At 45.2% G+C, this 19,397-nt stretch overlaps 1 protein-coding gene across 1 annotated transcript in view; it reads right to left on the bottom strand.

Moving 5' to 3' along the window:
• Positions 1-19,030, bottom strand: part of TRABD2B (TraB domain containing 2B) — a gene marked incomplete at its 3' end in the record, with an annotated part of 297,475 nt that extends 278,445 nt beyond the window's left edge. The window contains exons 1-2 of the mRNA XM_080624083.1: positions 18,636-19,030; positions 17,663-18,223 (exon numbers count right to left, since the gene is read on the bottom strand). Coding sequence (XP_080480209.1) covers positions 17,663-18,223; positions 18,636-18,743 — 669 coding nt within the window. The 5' untranslated portion in view covers positions 18,744-19,030. The remainder of the gene's footprint in view (positions 1-17,662; positions 18,224-18,635) is intronic.
• Positions 19,031-19,397: the final 367 nt, after the last annotated feature.

Genomic DNA, 19,397 nt, shown 5'->3' with positions numbered 1-19,397 from the left:
AAGGAGACACTTCTTGGGAGGAAAGAAGAGATGAAGGAATGAAAGTCCAAACCATGACCACCTCTTCAATCTGTCTCTTCAAGTGAAAGAATAAGTTGGTTGTCTGTGGTCAAAGGGTAAAGCCAAGAGAGCTGGGTCATCTGACCTGCAAAGAATGAAGTCCTGGAGCTGCAAGAGATGCAAGATCTGTATTTATACTACAGCCTACATGGCTTTCACGTATGTGACTTTTATTTCTGAAATGAACTGCAAGCTAAAACAATCTGAGAGACCTCCCTGATGAAATGTTAAGGTGACACTGCCATGTCCTGCTCCCTATTTTGAGCCAAACCTACCTCAAGAACAATGACTGCTCACAGCAGGACACTACTACATGTAAGCATAGATCTGACCCACCCAAAATCTGATGAAAATACACATTAAGTCTCCTATGGGCAAGAGTAACTTGGAAGCTGTAAGGCACTGTAACCTCCCTGATGTCTATAAAGAACATATTTTGTCTGTCTAAACATCTCAAACAACCTGCTAGTCAGGCATCCTGGAGTTGTGTTAGAGAGCTCCCAAGAACAAAGTACCTGAGGACTTCTTCCTCTATTAACATATTCATCCAAAGCTGCTACAAAACTTCTATCTCTTGTTTCCTACAGTTCAGCAGGGAACAACAATTGCATCTCAAGGAAAAAAAAAGTTAAAAATTCAGTCTTTTCTATCTTCAATGTGTCGTTATGAGCTAACAGCACAAAAATGTCCATTTGGGTCAGCCACCAGACTTTTGTTTTGCTGAGGAGACTCCTGGGTTTTTTCTTACTTCACTTTTGAAACTGAGACAGTTCAAAGAACTCTTTTTTTCCTCAAATATAGAAAATTACGTGAGCACTGTTTCTGTTCAAAAAAAAGAGGCATTTTCCAAAAATAAACAGCTCTAATATCTTGCCCATCTTGCATGCAGAGAACTGAAACACAAAGGGCCACATCAGGATTGTCTCTGAGGCTTCAGATATGCTCCTTTTCTTGCCTCCTGCTAATACCGCTCACCTGCAAACACAGCCCTTGATAATCTTGGAGTAGTGCATGTAGAGCTCCGGGTGGTCTAGCATGCTTCATGGATCATGTGAGGCAAATCCTACATATGGAGAATGAGCAGGAGAAGAAAAAGTGATGGGCTATTGTTCTTTCAAAGCCTCATACACCAAGTCTCTGACTCATCCCACAACATTCTTAGACACTTCAAGTGTAATTTTACCACTCCTAAATCTTGGGTTGTCACAAGAGCCCCTGCCTTGAGCTTGCAGCTCTCCACTGCAGCACACTCCACTCTCCACAGTCTGGCTGTAGACTGAGTGGAGGCACCGCTGGATGACTAGATACCAGCACTGTGTAAAGCATAGGTAACCCAGCCCAGAAGGGAACCATGGGGCCTTAGTGGGACACACTGGCCACAACAAACACCAACCTCCCTGTACTGCTGAGGGCTCCCAAGAGGGGGCTAAAGTTTGAAGTAAACAACTTTTCTTTACAGGATATTAAAAAGTGACAACAGGTAAACAGAATTGCTGCTGGCTATTTCTTTACAGCCTGTAGCCTAAATTAAGTGTGAATCAGTGGCATTTCTTGCATTTGGATCAGCTGAGGTAACCTACGTTAATGTAAAACACCTCACTGATTTCAATCCTTTGTGTATTACACTTGAACAATCCTTTTCGCTTCATAGACTCCTTGTAAAGTGCCGTAATGTACACTACAAATGCACATGGCAGATGGTGGTCAACGGTCAACATTACCCTCTCCTTACAAACCATGGGTCCTGTTCAGGGATGCCTGCCAAACTGGCAGATGAACCTGGTCAATCCTGAGGCAGGTGACCTCTCGCAAAGAGGAGAACTGGACAAACAAGATCAAGGACATAGTCTTCCATTGATCCCAAATGTGGTGGGGAATTCAAAGGGCTTCAGACAAGAGGAAAGGCACATTTGCTGAACTAGAAACAGTATTTTTACTGTTTTGATAAGCTCGATGGATGATAAAAGGTCCTGGAAGGCATTTACTCTATTTCACATCACAGTGCAGCTAAAGCCAGCATGGCAAGAGACTATAACCCTGTAAACATATGTTGTGTATTAGATTCTGATCTGGCAGCTTGCCTTAATTTTGTTTTTTTAAGGCTCCAGCGAGTTCCAAATACACTTCCATGTTTGTGTTCCAGCAAATGAGCAAAAGGCAGAATGCTTGAGCGACGGGGACCCTGGAACCCACTGGACTATAAATCAGCAGAAAAAAATACAGCCTCCATTAGTGTTGGCACATCAGGCAGAGGATGACAAAAATATCAGCAAATTCTTTTTTCTATCCCTTTCTCCCAGCTTTTTCTTTTCCCAGTGTCCACTTCCCAGCCACTGAGAACTGTAACAAGTTTAGTCTCCACTCTCTTAGCTATCAGCATGGACAGAGGTGACAAGAAAACACCTTTCTAGATTACTTTGTTATCTCCCAACTCCCCACCAAAAAGCACCCCACAAAGCATCCTCTCAATAGCAATTAGTCTGGGTCCCTGTAAATGCAGATGAAGAAATTCTTCTTAGAGGCATTTTAGACTGCTCAGGACTGAGAGTTCCAGCTCATATAAACAAATACTGTTACAAGAGGCAAAGTTAATACAGATTTATGCAAGGAATGTATAGCCTGAATAAGCAATTTGATAATTAATGGAGTTGACAGGCACTTTCTAATAGTACATAAGTATGTGCAGTCTGAATGGTTTCATATACATGCTGACCCAAAGACAGTATTAATTTTTAACCCATTTTATACCTCATCACTCAGATGAAGGAAACACACGCATTTTTTTCCTCTTGGGTATTAATCCTGACCTCCCAAAGCCTGATTATTGGGAAATAAATCCTTTGCACGTACTACTATTGCAGACAACAAACCCACAGATGTCTTGTACAGGATGATTTTTAACTTAAAGATAATCTAAAGAATGAACTTTTGATTACTTTCTAGGCATTGATTACTTCTTTTATGTCCCACAGCTTAAATGCACCAGTTTTGCTTTTAACAAAGAACTGAGAGGTTAGTTGCGCGAGTTTTGGGAATTTCTGAAGACACCCTCTTGGCTAATATGGAGTTTCTTTTGTTACTGGCTTCCAAGCAAGCCAAATCACTGCTCCTAAGAGCCCAGCTGCACAAACTAAAGACACTTAGCAAAGTTTGAGCAAAGCAGATCCCACCTGGCAGGAGATGATGATAATTCATTGCGCATGGAAGAAAACTGTGACATTCTGAACTGCACGTGGAGAAAGGAGCAGTAGTGTAACTGCTCCCACACAGGAATGAGATACTCAATGTTTTCTCAGTCTGGAGCAGGTTGAAAGATAAAGCCTTGATACGCTTCACAACTTCACCTCTCTTACGATCAGGAAACATGCATCTGACATGTTTGGTTTATGGCTTCATACCTAAACAATATAAACATATTCCAAAGGACGCACCAACAGTAACCACCAATGGAAACAAGATTTGGTGCGTCTTTCCTTACCCATACTCCTCCTCCTTTAGCAAGGAAATCAAAAGCCAGACCAAGCTGCCCACTTTCTGGGCCTCTACATCCTCCATAAAGGCATTGAGAGAATGGAAGGGGCTACACACAAGCACGCTGTCTTCAGCCATATTCAAGCTGCAGCCAATTGCAAAATACCTATTACATGGCCTCAGTTCTCCAGCAAAAGGGAGATGAACAGCCATATGGAGTTAGATCAGGCCCATTAGGGTCATTAGTGCTTCAGACCCATTATTCCGTCCAGCCAATAGCCAAAAGCAGATGCCTAGGGAAGAATATGTTAAATATACCTCCTATTAAAAGCCTTGTAGATGAGGCACGATTCTGCCGTCCTGTTGGGAACCCAGCAGCAGGTCAACTTCTAGGACTAATCCAACACCAAATGACATGCTGCTGTGTGCTAACTGCCCCTTACTCCAACCCCAGCTGCAGCTGCCTTTGAAGAGAGGTGCAATGCCTTCTGCATGGATGTACACGCTGACTAGTCCTTTAAAGCATGTGAGAACGAAAGTTGTCATCAAAATGTACTGAGCAATTACGGGTTGAAGGTTGAACTATTATTACTTCATGCCCTCCCATTCCCCTCCCGTCCAGGGTGGGAAGAAGGGGGGGGATTATTCATTTGTATTCAAGCACTTCATTAATGTTTATAAGAGAATCCAAACACGCAAGCAAAACAAGGACGAAACGCTGTGCCAGACGTGTGATGCGATAAATGTCACTGGAGCAAATATTTAGATCTGTTTACAGAGAGGCCTATTAAGTCCTTTTAGAAAAGCTGAGCAGTGTCGTGGCTTGGTCTGTGCCTAGCAGCTCCAGCGTAAACACATGGAAGATGGCTAAGTCTCTCTCATTTTGTTATGACATCTGGAAACCTAAGGAGGTTGGGAGAAGCCAACTGGCTGCCCTACTGCGATGTCTAGCAACAGAGTCTGCCTGTTGAATGATGGCAGGACATGCAAAGTGGAACTGCTGAGTTCTCCAGCCTGCGCCAAAATGAGTGAATTTTCAACACGATAATCCCTCAATAAAAGCTGTTGCAACACAAAAGACTTTGGGTCATTGCTAATGATGTAAGTCTATGCTCTCTGCCATTTTTAAAGATCATCTGGGATTAAGAAAATCAGTTTCATTAGGGACTAAAACAGAGTGCAAAGATGGGTGGAGCTCCTCTATTCAGCAAGGACTGAAGATGCATCTCATAATCCCTTGCCTGAAGAACTGCAGGTTCTGGAGTTTGCAATCAGCCTAGACTTCTGCAGATGTTCCCTTCTCACCACCATCTCATTGGCTGTAGTCCCTCCACATACAAATATTTCTTTGTCTAAGAGAATTAAATAAGTTGAAAGAGGTAAGAGAAATTTATAGATGGATAGGGACTGTAGTGATAGGACAAGTAGCAATGGGTTCAAACTTAAAACAGGGGAGATTTAGGTTAGATGTAAGGAAGAAGCTCTTTACTGTAAGGGTGGTGAGGCACTGGAATGGGTTGCCCAAGGAAGTTGTGAATGTTCCATCCCTGGCAGCGTTCAAGGCCAGGCTGGACAGAGCCTTGGGTGGCATGGTTTAGTGTGAGGTTTCCCTGCCCATGACAGGGGGGTTGGAACTGGATGACCTTAAGGTCCTTTCCAACCCTAACTATTCTATGATTCTATATTTGGGCTATTTCAGCTTCTGGAATCACGCCTCAGTTTCTAATATGTTATGTAAGGCCTATAGACACAAAATTGTCCTATATGCATATATTAAAGATCAGTCTTCCTTATCCAGATGCCCAGCTTCTTTTCTGTTCAGAAGGACTGGTGCTCAGACCACAGAGATGTAAGAGGCACTGGGACAGATGGGTCAATGAAGTTGTGGCTGCCCCTCTCTGGCAGTGTTCAAGGCCAGTTTGAACGGGGCTCTTACCAGACTGGTCTAGTGGAAGACGTTCCTGCCCATGGCAGGGTGTTGGAACTGGATGATCTTAAGGTACTTTCCAACTCAAACCATTCAATGACTCTATGATCTTATGTACAGGACTCTGTATATTGATCTCCAGCAGTGCTGGCTGAATCAGGAAAGGGAAACCTGAATCAAAACACTTTCAATTTCAAACTCTCCACTGACTTGGTGAGTTTAGCTCACTTTTTAATGGCATCAAGAATTCAACATGAAACTACAAGTAATTCCACTCAGTCTGCTTTTTAAGCCTATTGAAATCACAAATAAATTAGAGGAATATTGACTTTTTTCTTCCTAATTCTTTTAATGAATTATTTGGCTACACAAAACTCCTTTCTACTTAAACCAGTGGGAAGGATACTTTGCCCAGCTTCAAGGACCACAGAGATACAGTTTTGGGTTCAAAAACTGCATACTTGTTTAATTTGTTTTAACAGGAACTACGCTGAGCTTTAGCCAAGAGAATGGAAGAATGAGTGCCAAGTCTTTTGGGATTCTCCCACTGGTATCTTCAAAGCTGTACTCAGGTTTAAGTGATCTCAGCAAAACACACCCTTTCCTTCCCTGACTGATAGGGATGATGGATTGCTGAACATGACAGCGGCTGAGCTTGTTATTCTCTTAAAAAATGTAAGAAAGCTCTGATGCTTTGGCATGACGGAAGAATGCGAAAATGCATGCGACCACCCAACCAAACATTGGCCATCCCTACTATATAACAGGGACATACATATATACAAGTATCAATGTTTTCAGACTTAAGCTTCCAAAAGGAAAAATTTTATGGCTGACTTTTTGTATTTAAATAGTCTCTCTGACTAATTCTTGCATGTGACATCTTAGTGGCTTGGCCTCAAACTGTGGTCCACTCTATGATGCGATGTTCAGCTGTGCTTCCTGCTCTTGGTGTGTTTAACTACCCTTAATATAGCAGACCCATTAGGAGTGCCAGGCCTTGAAACCCTGTCAGTAGCATGCCGAACATCCACAGGCGAGAGAGAGGAATCTGTTCCCCTATTTTTGTTTAGCTACCTCCCGCTCCTCTGCTTTAGAGCTAACCCTTGGGGTTATTTATGCTGCATGACCTTGAGATAAATGGCATTTGGCAGGCTGCCGGATGACTTTGTGTTTCAAATCAAACATTCTCAGTTTCCCCCAACAGTGCTTTTTTGGGGGTGTTTCTTCCCATCCCATTGCCTACCATGGAATTGTTCCGTAACTACGTCAGGGTTGGTGAACTTTAGCTTGACTTTCTTGTTAGATGCAAGCACCAAGTGGTGTGTGTGGTTTTCTTCTGTGGTTTGGTGTGTGTGTGTGTGTGTGTATTTTCTCTTTGTCCCAGAGTGTCTGCACTGCTGGTATTAGAGCTACAATTGTTCTATATAAAGCAAAGATCCCTTGAACGATCTGCCAAAGCCTTTATCTCTGAACAATCTTTGTCTGTACTTGCTTTGCCGTTAACCAGTTTTGACTTTGTAATGGCTGGAGTTGCTTTGCCTTAACTGATATATATCAAAGAGAACTGCTAAAATTAACTGCTCATGAACTGTGTCCAGGATGTTAGATTAACTCATCTAGAATCCTTCAGTGAATAAACTGATTTACGATGTGTTATGACATTGTTACTTGATGTGTTGCACAACAACTCCATTTTAAAAAATGAAGAGTGCTCCATTAATAAGAGATAAATCTTTCCAGTATAATTCAAATGAATCTGCAACAGCTTTAGAGAGAGCATGATAAGGGATCTTGTGTGGGTTTTGGTAACTGTGTTTTGCATTCCTAGGGATATCTTCCTCTGGGATCTCTTTGTCAGTAATGACAAAATTCATCCAAAATACGCCAAAATATGACACCTTTTGGGCGATTACAGCTCTTTGTACTTCCCAAGACACAAAAGGGTACTCCTACGAGTGATTCTCAACAACTAATACATTCAGGTTTGAGAACGCACACCAAGCACACCAACTACACTTTCTGTCAACTTCAGAGCCATAATTTGCTGAAGTCTCCGCACAGTATGTTCCTTACAAGCTTATCCAGACATAGTTAACACACAGCAAGTGCTCAAAGCAGTCAGTTTCTTTCTCAGAAAAAACACACCTTTATACATTAAGATATAAATAGAGTATTTTTTTAAAGCAAGCACTATTCCATTACTGGAACATGAACCAGTGTAAATGCTGACCTTAAATTACAAAGTTTCTAGAGCATGTTTCAGATGACTACATGTTAAAAGTTCAGGTCTCTCTGGATACCCAGCTTCAACAAAAATGCCTTTGAAAGTGAGCTTGAATTATATAGTGTACAGTATGTCTCATTTCACAGCCAAGCCACTTGAGTTAATAAAGAAAACCCTCCCTGGCCTCACACAATTAGCTGGGTAAAAACCTAGTCAGTGCAAGTCTGCATACAGTGGACAAGCCAATCCATAAAGTCCAAGAGTGCTTCATGCCTATGACAGCCTGCTGCCTTGACCCACTGAACTTCATCTCACCACCAAGACACACGGATCATTTCAAGATGGTATAACCTGGTATTCTGCAAATGGAAAGGAGAAAGGCTGAAGGAACTGAACTTCAGCTTGCTTGTAACTGTCTACCAACAGAGCATCCCAATTGTTTGAAGGTCAGCCCATACTAGAATTGTTTCAGCAATAACTTGCTACCAGAAACCTGACTTTGAGTCTATATCTCAGTGAGTTATCTTCTTCAGCAAGGAAATAATGAAGTTTTTTTCCCATATTAATCAGGAAAGAGAGTCATCATGAGAAAGAAGGGCTTTCTGTATAATAAATTCTTATAAAACCAAACATTTGGAGACTGTTCAATATCCTTGTGCCTCTCTTGCTCCTGTGATATCCCAAAACTAAAGAATTACTTTAGCTTGAAAGAAAACTACAAGTTAGCATCCTTAGCTCCCAGTATGTCAGAACGAGCTCTTCACATGGTGTAAGGCTTAGCTCTTCTGTATTTAATAGTGCTATGACAATATGATGATTTTTCCAGTGCTTTAGAAACAATGGGACACTCTGGGACATGTCCCATCACAGTTCATTGCTGGAATAACACTAATCTCTATGACCATTTCTGAAATTGTAAACCAATCACATGCCAGAAATACAAAGACCTTCACAAAGTTGGACATGTTTCTCAAATCACTCTCCCCTTCTGCTGACTGCAAACTCTTAAACTGTGAGCATTTTGTCTCACATTGAAATAAATATTCCCCATCACTATTAGGCTGTCACCTGTAATAGGAAAAGGCTGCGAGAAATCAAAGGAAAGCAAAATTTGTGCAGTGGCAGAAAGTGTACAGAGAATAATCAGTCTTCGTTGTGATTGTTAACAAAAGTGAGGGAGCCTAATGGAGACCTTGGATTTAATACAGGCTCTAAAATACTGAGGGGATACTTTCAAGACATAGAATCACCTACCTTCAAGAAATATTTTCCCTGTGTTCCTCATAAATTGACTTTTATTAAAATGGAAAGAGGTTTCAAAATAACTTCTAGATTTTTATCCTTTTTCTCGTTCTCTGGCTCACAAAGGCAGCCTGATGAGTACTGCTTTGCTCTGTGAAGGCAGCTTCTTCTCTGTTTTATGTACTGGGGATATCTCCCAACAGGTGCCTCAATACAAGAGAAGAAGCAAGTTTGTTGCAATTAGAGGAAAACATAAAGCATTAAGTGTTATCCCCTTAGTTGTGTTGTTACAGCTAACATGTTGGCTATGACTGAATTGCTTGCTTTTCTCCATGCCCATCTCAAAGACCGCTGTGATTTTGCAGGGATACCCAAGCATGAAGAACCTCTGCACTGGAATTCATTTGAAAGGTTTTGTAACTTTCACATTAACTGAGCCTAGGAAAAGAAGAAATCAAAACACTTTCTTTTTTACAGCCTTTTCTCTATTTGCCAATAGGAGTTTCTGGGAATGGTTCACTGTTATCCCTGGCTTCAAGGAACACTCTGGAATGAGTACAACACACAGGTTTTGATTTATACCAATGGTCTTTCACATCTAACATCACTACCCACTGGCACGGGCTGCAATCCCATGTCATGGGGTTTTGAGGAAGCCAGTAATAAAACTCCCTTTTGACATCTGCAAGACTTCAACCCTCAGTATTGTTGCAGTGTGTGGATGAGGTGATCAGCAGTGGTCCACTGATAATAAATCTAATTACAGTATCTCAGGGATGATGATTTCTTGAGGCATAACTGACCTATGGGAATCTATGTACTATGAGAAATGGGGTGTCTAAGCCTATGTTAAATGACCCTCAGAATGGAAAACCTAGGGCCTTTGATCTCATTCAAACTAAAAATACTTTTGCTAATGAGCCTCCTCAAGTCATACAACATCCATCCCAAAATGCTGAACACATGGTTTTAATTTACAGTTTTTAGCAACTTTCATTTATATTGTGCTAGAAGACCTGAAATGACTTGCAGCAGAAGCTCTAAAAATTGGAAACCCAAATGGTAAGGACTGCTGTTGGAATAACTAGTGATAAAAGCAGCAGTCATCTGTGCTAATTCCTGCTTAAGCTTCTGACACAGGTATTAACCAAGTCACTTCGAATTCTCTGTGCATTTAAATGACTAGATACAATAAACACTAACACAAGGCAGCTCTGCTGTTCTCTAGAACACCAGAAAAAGCAAACCCATGGAGATGAATAAGACACCATTGTTACAGCTCTGGGCCCTTCACTGCAAGAGAGACATTGAGGTGCTGGAGCGGGGCCAGAGAACGGCAGTGGAGCTGGTGCAGGGCCTGGAGCACAGTGTGATGGGGAACGGCTGAGGGACCTGGGGGGTTCAGTCTGGAGAAGAGAAGGCTCAGGGGAGACATTATCGCTCCCTACAGCTGTCTGACAGGAGGATGGAGCCAGGAGGGAGCTGGGCTCTGCTCCCAAGGAACAAGGGATGGTACGGTTTCCTTGAGGAAACGGCCTCAAGCTGCACCAGGGCAGGTTTAGATGGAGCTGAGGAACAATTCCTTCCCCAAAGGGTGCTCAGGCTTTGGAACAGGCTGCCCAGGGCAGGGCTGGAGTCACCGTCCCTGCAAGTGTTCACACACTGTGGAGAGGAGGCCCTCAGTGCCATGGGTTAGTGGTGGCCTTGGCAGTGCTGGGGGAACGGTTGGACTGGATGATCTTAAAGGTCTTTTCCAACCTGGCTCATTCTGTGATTCTATGACTACTAGCTGTTGTGACGGATACAACCAGCCATGCTTTTCAGTTTCATGTCTGTTCCACTCTGCAGAGAGTATAGCCCTGCTCCAATTCCAGTCCAAGAACCAAGATATTAAGTACACACACTGATATCTGCAGTTTTAAGCTCTGCAGGCACCAGCTGAATTTCTGGTGTCTCAAGCGAGCTGGAAACCACAATGCTTTACTGGTTACAGAAAGAGTATTAGGTTCACAAATGGTTGCAATGCTCAGAAAAATGTCTTTTACTGCAACCTATAAATAATTTGAGAGGTTCAGAAAGATACTGAAGTTTTGCGATCAGCCCACAGTGCTTTCTGCAGATTTTAAGTCTAGTAGCACCTAGGACCGGAATTGCTTGTCAGCTTGAAAGAAGGATTTGGGAAAGTGTGTGGATACCAGGCAGATATGTTTCCCTGCAAAACAGGGCTCTTCAAATGCTGACTCTTTGACGTTAAAACAATGAAGTTCCCCAGACACTGGTCATTGCTGAAAATCTCCATTTCTGTGCTATCCTAAACACTGTGCTCTGGGGAAGTCATTTTCCAGTCCCTCACCCAAGCATGCAGGGAACCCCTTTAACAGGACCAGAAGATGAAGGAAATCACACCAATTTCACATGGCTCAAGCAGTAATTCTGTGATTTCTTCTGCCTTTTACCTGTCTCATCAACTCCTAATGACAGTGAAGAGATTAATAAGGGTTTGCAGTGTCAAGCGTAGCACAGGAGAAACCTGTTATTTTACAGTACGTCCCTCTGAAGTTCCCAAATATGCTTTGCCAGGAGCCCTGCCACGGATCTCTACCTCCGCAGGAGTGCAAGGGGAATAAGTGCCCTGGCTTAAGATCATTTCTGGCCTTTTCAATACAGGAACCTCTGACCAGCCTGAATGATGTGGGCTGGCTTTATAATGTGGATTGCTACTCACTAGGGAACTGAGGGGAGGCTGTTAAGGACTTTCTGAGGACTGTAGGTTGCACTATACTTGAAGTTGAGGTTTTTAAGGTTAATGGTTCGTTTTGTTCATAAGCAAAGCACTGCCTGGGGCAGGATCCTGACTGCTGTTGCAACAGCATCAGAAACTGACAGTGGACAACAAACAGAAAATCATCACTGTGTAAATATCATGTACTGGAGAGGGGAGTATTTTGCACTTACTGGGTGAGCAGCTCAGAGGTGGCAAAATGCTCCAGGGGATATCCCACAGTGATCCGAAAGCAGCATTACTGCCTAAGTATGGGGATGATTTGATGGATTTGGGTCATCTGTCCCTCTTCTGATCCCCTTCCCCAAAGCATTGCTCAAGAGCTGCATCTCCACAGAGAGCAAAGCACATTCCTGGATGCTCCCCATGCCTCTCAAGCTGCAGTGGTACCAGGGCTCCCTACTGCTGGGACCAGGCATTGTGGCGCCAAAGAGATGACGCTCTGACCTCATCCCTCACCACACACACAGAAATAACGGCACAATCCTGCTATTTTACTTCTACACACTGATAACGTTCAGCTGCCTCAAGTACAGTAGGGGCTCATGCTGTTTTCCAGGTTTCTTCTCCTTTCAAAGTCCACCTTATAAAGATGCAATTCCTCCCTAGATTTTGCAAACAGGTCAACCAACAGAATCCTCTTCAGGTCTGCTCATGGGAGGCAGGTTACACCTGCCTTGGGCTTGGATCTAACCAAGGGCGGTGTGAAGGATCAGAGAGAAAGGAAGGGCTCACATCTAGCCTGTTCTACAAACACTTCTTACAGTTATATACACAACAAATACAATAGATGAATTGCCAGCTGCCTCTCGAGCCATCAGTAACTGACTGGCCTTCTTCTTAACAGGCATCAGATGCCACGGTGGGCCTTTCAAGGGGGCTGCAGTGAAGAAGCACACAGTAACTGGCTGTGAAGACCAACACGTACAGGTAGCTACAGCTATAAAGCGTCAGTCAGCTGCTGATCCTTTCAGGTGTTACTGTGACTACTATAGTTTTAATACCTGCATAGTTTCACCCTCAGCAGTTCCCCTGGTAAAGACATAAAGCAGCTCCGCGAGTATTCAAAAGGAGTTACATGGAAAGATTTCTATTTCTCCTGTATGGTTTCCTACCTCAGGTTTAATTTTACTAGGGGAATTTTGTCACCCTGAGGTGTGGGGGGGGTGAAGGGTGTGATAGCTGAATTAAAGCCAGCAAGCTGAAAACTATGTGCACTGTAACTGTGGATAGTCAAGCCTTTTAACAACATTACTTTCAACAATATTCAGCAATCAAAACAGATGACAGCAAGCTATTTTTGATGATTCTTGGCCTTTTCCTGAAGCCTGAATTTGTTCTGAAAGCAAAAAGTGCTACTTCTATAGGCAAAAAAAGCCACTTTTCTTTAAAAAATAAAAAAGTAATACATGAAAAAAAAAAATCAATATTCCCTTAAATAAACTACACAGACTGTCAAAAGCCAACTAGCTCTGAAAGTGAGCCCTTTAATCTGGTTCAGAAAACTCTGAGCCGGGATCTTTCATTAGCACAATCAGTTAAATTTCCCTTGATGTCAGTTACATTGGTCTCTGTTCAGCTCTGAGAACCCCATCTTTGTGATCACAGAAATACTTAGTTTTTCAAGGGGACAGGGGAGATGGAAGACCAAGCCTAGGCCGTGGCCCTCTCTGTGTATTACTGTATCATGCTGTTTCGCCACTGAAGGTCCAGCTTCAAGGCTGCAGATCTGTCAGCGACCAAACGTGATGGACCACCCATCGGCCTTTTATTAACCAGCACTTGTTCCCCCTCTAATCCTATCACTAGAGTAATCAAAGCTGCCATGTCCCAGGGTTTGATGGAACAGCAGGACCTGGGAAATGAAGACTGATTTTGTTAACAAAGTCATTCCTGTCCCTTGAATGCTGTCTCATTGGTAGAAAGCACAGAGACGAGGTTTATTTGTGCAGAGAATGAGGCGGCAGAGAAATGAAAGGGGAAGAATGGTGAAGTGTGAAGTTTAATCTGGCACGGTCTAAGGTTTCTTTCTTTGAGGCTGTTCTCTGATCCAATCAACACCGGTTTGATATTTAACATCTCCCCCTGCAGTTGGAAATGATACAGGACGGAGGAGATCAGAGTCAGGGCTTCGCAAGTCCCGGTCAGCGGAGGGAGAGGAAAGGGGGTGACGCTGGCTCCCCTCCAGCCTGATGGATCCCCCACCAACAGATGAAGTCGGCCCTGACACAAAATTCCCCTCACAAACCTTGGGATTCAGGGCATCTAGCATGAGGTGGATGCTGATTCTCCCTGAAGAGAATCACCTTGGATGGGCTAGGAGAGGGATTTCATTTCTAACTTGGAGAAAGGGATATCAACACTTGTGTCAGTGTGAGGATCCTGCTGAGAAACAGCACCAAACACAAGTGAGAGCCATGATCCACCTCCCCAGGGCAGAGGGGTTTGGGTAGAGGAGTAAGGCCTTCCTCTTGCTGATCATAAAGGCTTTTCATGGTGACAAAGTGCTACCTGGGGCTGAGCCGGGGTCCCACCACAGACTTGGGCCATCAGGGCAGACACAGACAGACCCGAGCAGCAATAGGAGTCACCATCACCATCCTTCACACTCTAATGACAGTATACATCTGTCTGGGGATAGACAGCTTTCCACCACAGACCTACTCAAGGGTCCCAAAGAGAAGGGAAAACTTAACCCTCTCCCAAGTAGGCCTCCAGAGGACACATGGACAAGTCCTCACTGCCTGTCATGGTGCTGGCTGCAATGCATCTGCCAATATCCCATTGTGCAAAGCCTTGAATGCCACCCGCCCCTCACCAGCTCTGGACCACTTCATCTTGCACTTTCCTGGCGACTTTGTTAACAAACATCTGCACTGTCAGGCAGCAGAGCTGTCTGCTTCCTCCTCTCTGCATGCCTCTCAGCACTTTCTGTCCCATCTCAGTGAAACCCTGGAACTCAGTACACAACAAAGTGGTGAAATTTCAACCTGACCCAAACCTAATATGAATTCCCCTGTCCCCAGGCTCCCAACCCAGCCTTTTGCTGCGATTCAGACACCTTGTCACCACACAGAACCCGGGGCCTGGACTGTGTGTGACCAGCAGCTGCTGGAGTCCCAGAGGGAATAAGGATGCTCCCTCCACAAACCATGCAGGAAAGCAGCTGGTTAGCGGGAAAACAGGGCACACAGAGTGGTGCCAGTTTGGAAGAGCAGCTTGAAACACTGAGCAGGGATTTCAGTGGGAGCGGAGCATCAAACTACAAAGTTAGTGGGTTTACAATAGAAAACAATGCGCCCTGCTCTACCTGCAAGAGCTGGCTCTCCAGGAAGCAGCTAATTATATGAGCCACCTTAATCTTTTTATCCAGCTAAAACAATCAACATTTCAAAGCTACGCACAGAACAGTTTCAAAGATCGTTCCTGGTCAAAAATGCAAGTGTATCCGCTTTCTTTCAGAGCAGATCAAAACCAAGTACCACACCGGGACCACTCCTAGATTTCCTCCTCCTCATGGTATCAGATTAACAGATTTGGTGTAGTCAGATTAAATATTTGCAGTAGCACAAAGCTGCCTTTGAGGGGAAGAAGTGAAAAAGAAGGAAGAAAAAAAGCTTTTTCAATTCTTTTTGCTTAGGGCAAAAACACTGGACTTTGGGGACGTGGGAAACAAAGCATTGACATGATTCAGCAAGGCACAGTTTTAAAACCTGAATTCTGAATGCAGAAATTATGTGCACTATTCCCGTAACAGTAATGCTGAAAACAGGTAAAAACTGCTGATGCCCTTAGCAGATTTGGGACTGTAATTTATCACAGATGTTCCCATCAAACTGTGCAAACACCCTGCAAGACAAAAGCTGCTCCATTTCTGATTTCCATTTTAGCGTGTTTTAATTACGTGTTGCTTAAGGAAGGCTCCAAGACCTGAAATTGGGAGGTGAAACCTAGCAATAGTAATCCACTCCACTAAATTAGCACAGTAATACACCAAGCAGTGGGACTGCCAGACGGTGTGATAACATTACAAATTACTATTGTTAAACAAGGAGCCAGGTGTCAGGATGCATGAAATCTAGAGGAAGCAAGAAAATATCTGGTTTGTTTTGTTTAATTTTGCCTCATGTTGTTCTGGTGGCCTTGTTCCCAGAAAAAGCTTCAATCTAGGAAAAATCTTCCTGAACACGGACCCATTTTAGCAGCAATGTCAATTCTCTGAAATAATTAAAATGCAATGTATTTCTTTCAATCAGCACAAATGATCTGCATAAATGATTGTCCTTTACTTGCCAACAGCAGCAATACCTTTGCTGTTCTTCTTTAGGTTATTACTGGAGCAAAACTAGAGGGAAAACTTTGTTTAAAAGTTGGAAAATGAGAGAAAACCAGATTAGGGCAAAAGCAGCAGTGAGTTTTGCTCTGTCCCTTTGCCTTTCTCTGTCACTCACACTCTCCACCTCTCATAAGAAAAGAAAATGTAACATGATTCACATTTAAAAGGCTTCCAAGTGGTACATTTTTAACCAAGTGCTTTCATGTGCTTCATTCTAACTGCCATTCTTGACCTAATACAACCAAATGCTATTGGATGTCTGGTATGGTTAATTATTTTTACCTCACCTTAAAGAAGGGGCTCAACAAGGAGGACAGGCACTTAAACCTTTCAAACAGAACAGGGGAAAACGAATTCCGTGTTTTGCTTGTGTGTTAATTAATGCAAAGGTCCTGAGGGGCTTTCTTTTAATTATTTGTGTTGATAAACAAGAAAATCCCTCCAAAAGCATATGCAACCAATCTTCTCCTCTGAAGGCTGTATGCAGAGTTAGACTTCTAGTCGAAATATCGGATGAATCAAACGTTAGTGAAAGCCAGACTTTTTTCCCCTTAAAAGAGTTCCCACTAGACTTCAGGGGAGAAGGGGGTGCAGGCACTCCAAGGACGTTTTAATCACACCAAAGATCTGCCCTTTAATCCCTATTCCCACATCACCAAGAATTTTTGTGCTCAAACTGGAACAGTAAGATACAGCTGGAAATAGGCTGATCTAAAACTAATGACGAAAAGCAGGTTAAAAACTAAATATCACAGCAGTAACTGACACCATCTTAAATTTCCCTGGATTATTTGTTTTCTTCCACACACATTCATTTCCTGAATTTCTAGTAAATCTGATTTCATATAAACAGTTTCACAAAGCAAAGTCAATAGCTGTGACTGTGTTCCTGATTAATCCACTGAAATGAAATAGATCGCATGGCTTAGTATTTGGTTGTTTAAAGCTAAATCCGCTGAAAGAATTCTGGAGTCCAGTTACACCAATAACTTCAGTTTCTTAATCTACATCCTTTCCTTTCTGCTGAACTTTACCTGTTCTAAAACGAAAAAGAAAACCCATGCAGCCTGCACACTTAATTTAGCCCAGGACATGAGGGCAACGTGAGTCAGTTTGTTTTGACCTGAGGTGACTACTAAAGAGACAACCGACACTTTGCACGTACTTAGATCTATTTGAACAATGTTGAAATGTCTTCTTTCATTGTTCCTGCTTCATCCTCTTCCTGACAAGTACCACAGAGCTGCTTTACTTGAAAACAAACAAACAAGAAAAAGCACTTTTTCCTCAGCTCCGGGTCAGGACGGGCAACATGGGAGTTTCCCTCACAAGTGGCAAGCCAATAGACACACACATTCAAACCCTGGCCATTTGCTTCCCGAATAAATAATACAAATGATGAACACTCAGCACTGGCACACACATCACAGGGTTTTTCACAGGCAGCATGGATCGGCGCAACAGGGAATGGGCAGCTCAGTGCAAAGGCTGCTGAGGCCCACAAGCAATCCACCCCACTGCAACAGTCTTGGGGTTCACCCCCATAAACCAACCGAAACACAAGGGGAATGACCCCCAACTCCTGTAATAAGCCATGAGGCCCAGAAGGCTCCTTACCTGGGAGAAGTTGAGCCCGTTCAGCGGGTGACACTGCTCCTCCACCCTCTCCACTGCTCCCGTTGTCTTCTTCATCCTCTCGGCCTCCTGGGCAAGGTAGAGATCGAGCACCGGCACCCCTCGGGAGCGGATGTCCGTCTCGGTCAAGGAGTTCACCATGAGCATCACCCAGACAGGCCTCTTGCGCTCCCAGTTGCCGGCGATGGCGTTGAAGAGGTAGTCAGCATAGAGCCCTTTGCCCCGCTGGTCCGGGGTCATCCAGTGGGGCAGCATCAGCTTGATGTAGTCCAGGTGGCGTTTGAGGCGGCGGTACAGCTCCCGGGGCAGCACGTCCTGCAGGTTCTCCCCATGGGGCAGCATCTGGCAGCTGGCCAGCCCCGAGATGGTGTAGGGGTCGGTGAGGTCCAGCTCAAAGTAGACGCTGGAGCTGGCGTGGAAAGCGGCCTTGGAGTTGTCAGGAATGAAGTCCCACACGCGCGTGTAGGGCACGTGAATGGTGCCGAAGAGATAGGCGGGGGGGTCACGGCGGATGGTCCAGAGGAAGGAGTTGAGCTCTCCTTGCTGTGGGGAGGACAGAGGGGCTGGTCAGCGGCCCACGGTGGTCACACTGCCCTCGGGGCGCGGGGGTCCCTCTCCCCCCACCATCTCCCTGCACAAACCCCGTCTTGGCACGGAGCGAGCAAAGCCCGGAGGGGCCGCGTCCCGCCGTGACCCCGCTCTCCCCACGGGAGCCCACCCGCATCCCCCTGGCGCGGTCCCGCTCCCAGCGCAGGGTTCCCCCTCACGCTCGCCGCCGGGGGACACGCGGGGCAGCGCCACACCTGCGGAGCCACGCACGGAGCTGGGGTTGGGGGCCCGTCCCGCGCCTCGTCCCGTTTGCCCCCCCACCCTTCCCCGCGCACCGCGGCGGGTCCCGCGCAGCGCCGCGGCCAGCCGCGCATCCCCGAGCGGGCGCGGCCCCGGCCCGGCTCACCGAGCGGGGCAGGTCGCACTGCCCCGTGTCCATCTGCTCCCGCCGGGCCGCGGCGTCGGGCAGGAACCCCCCGAAGACGAAGCAGATCAGCGTCAGGTTGAGTTGCATCCCGCTTCCTCTCGCTCTCCTCTCTCTCCTTCCCAGATGAGCCTTTTTGGATTTCTAGGATCTTTTTTTTTTTTTTTTCCCTCCCCCTCCTCCTGCTCTTCCCCCTTTTTTTTTTTCTTTTTTTTTTTTTTTTTTTGGCTTTTTTTTTTTTTATTCAAACAAACTTTGCCAGTCCCATCTGCATCTGACAAGTGCAGGGGGAAGGACTGGCCACCCCCTCCCTCCCTCCCATAGTCTCCCCCCTCCCGCCCTTTCCCACCCCCACCCCCTCTGGCTCCGCGCTTGTCAGAGGCGCTGGATGCTGCGGGGAGGACGGTTCTCATCGCCAGCCTCCGCCATGCTTTGGTTGTGCAGACCGGAGAAGCTCCCTTTCCCGCCCCGCCGCTTTATGGGAGGAGGCTGGAGGGGGAAGGAATACCCACAAAATAAAAAGTTAAAAAGTAAGGGCTTTTGTCTAGTTTGTGCTTTATCTGGAGGCGCCGCAGCCCCGAGCCGCCCGTTCCGCCGCTCCGGGACCCGGCGCACACCGCATCGGGAGGGCCGGGCTCCGCGCCGGAGCAAAGTTTCGCGCAGCCGCCCCGGCCCGCCCGCTTCTCCCGCCTGCGGCTGCCGCCAGGGGGCGATCGCGCCCCAGCGCAACGGCCGCGGTTGAGG

Source organism: Psittacula echo, assembly GCF_963264785.1.
Source record: "Psittacula echo genome assembly, chromosome: 7".
Taxonomy (NCBI): Eukaryota; Metazoa; Chordata; class Aves; order Psittaciformes; family Psittacidae; genus Psittacula; species Psittacula echo.
The sequence above is the reverse complement of the archived record's forward strand: the minus strand, read 5'-3'. Positions and strand labels throughout refer to the sequence as shown.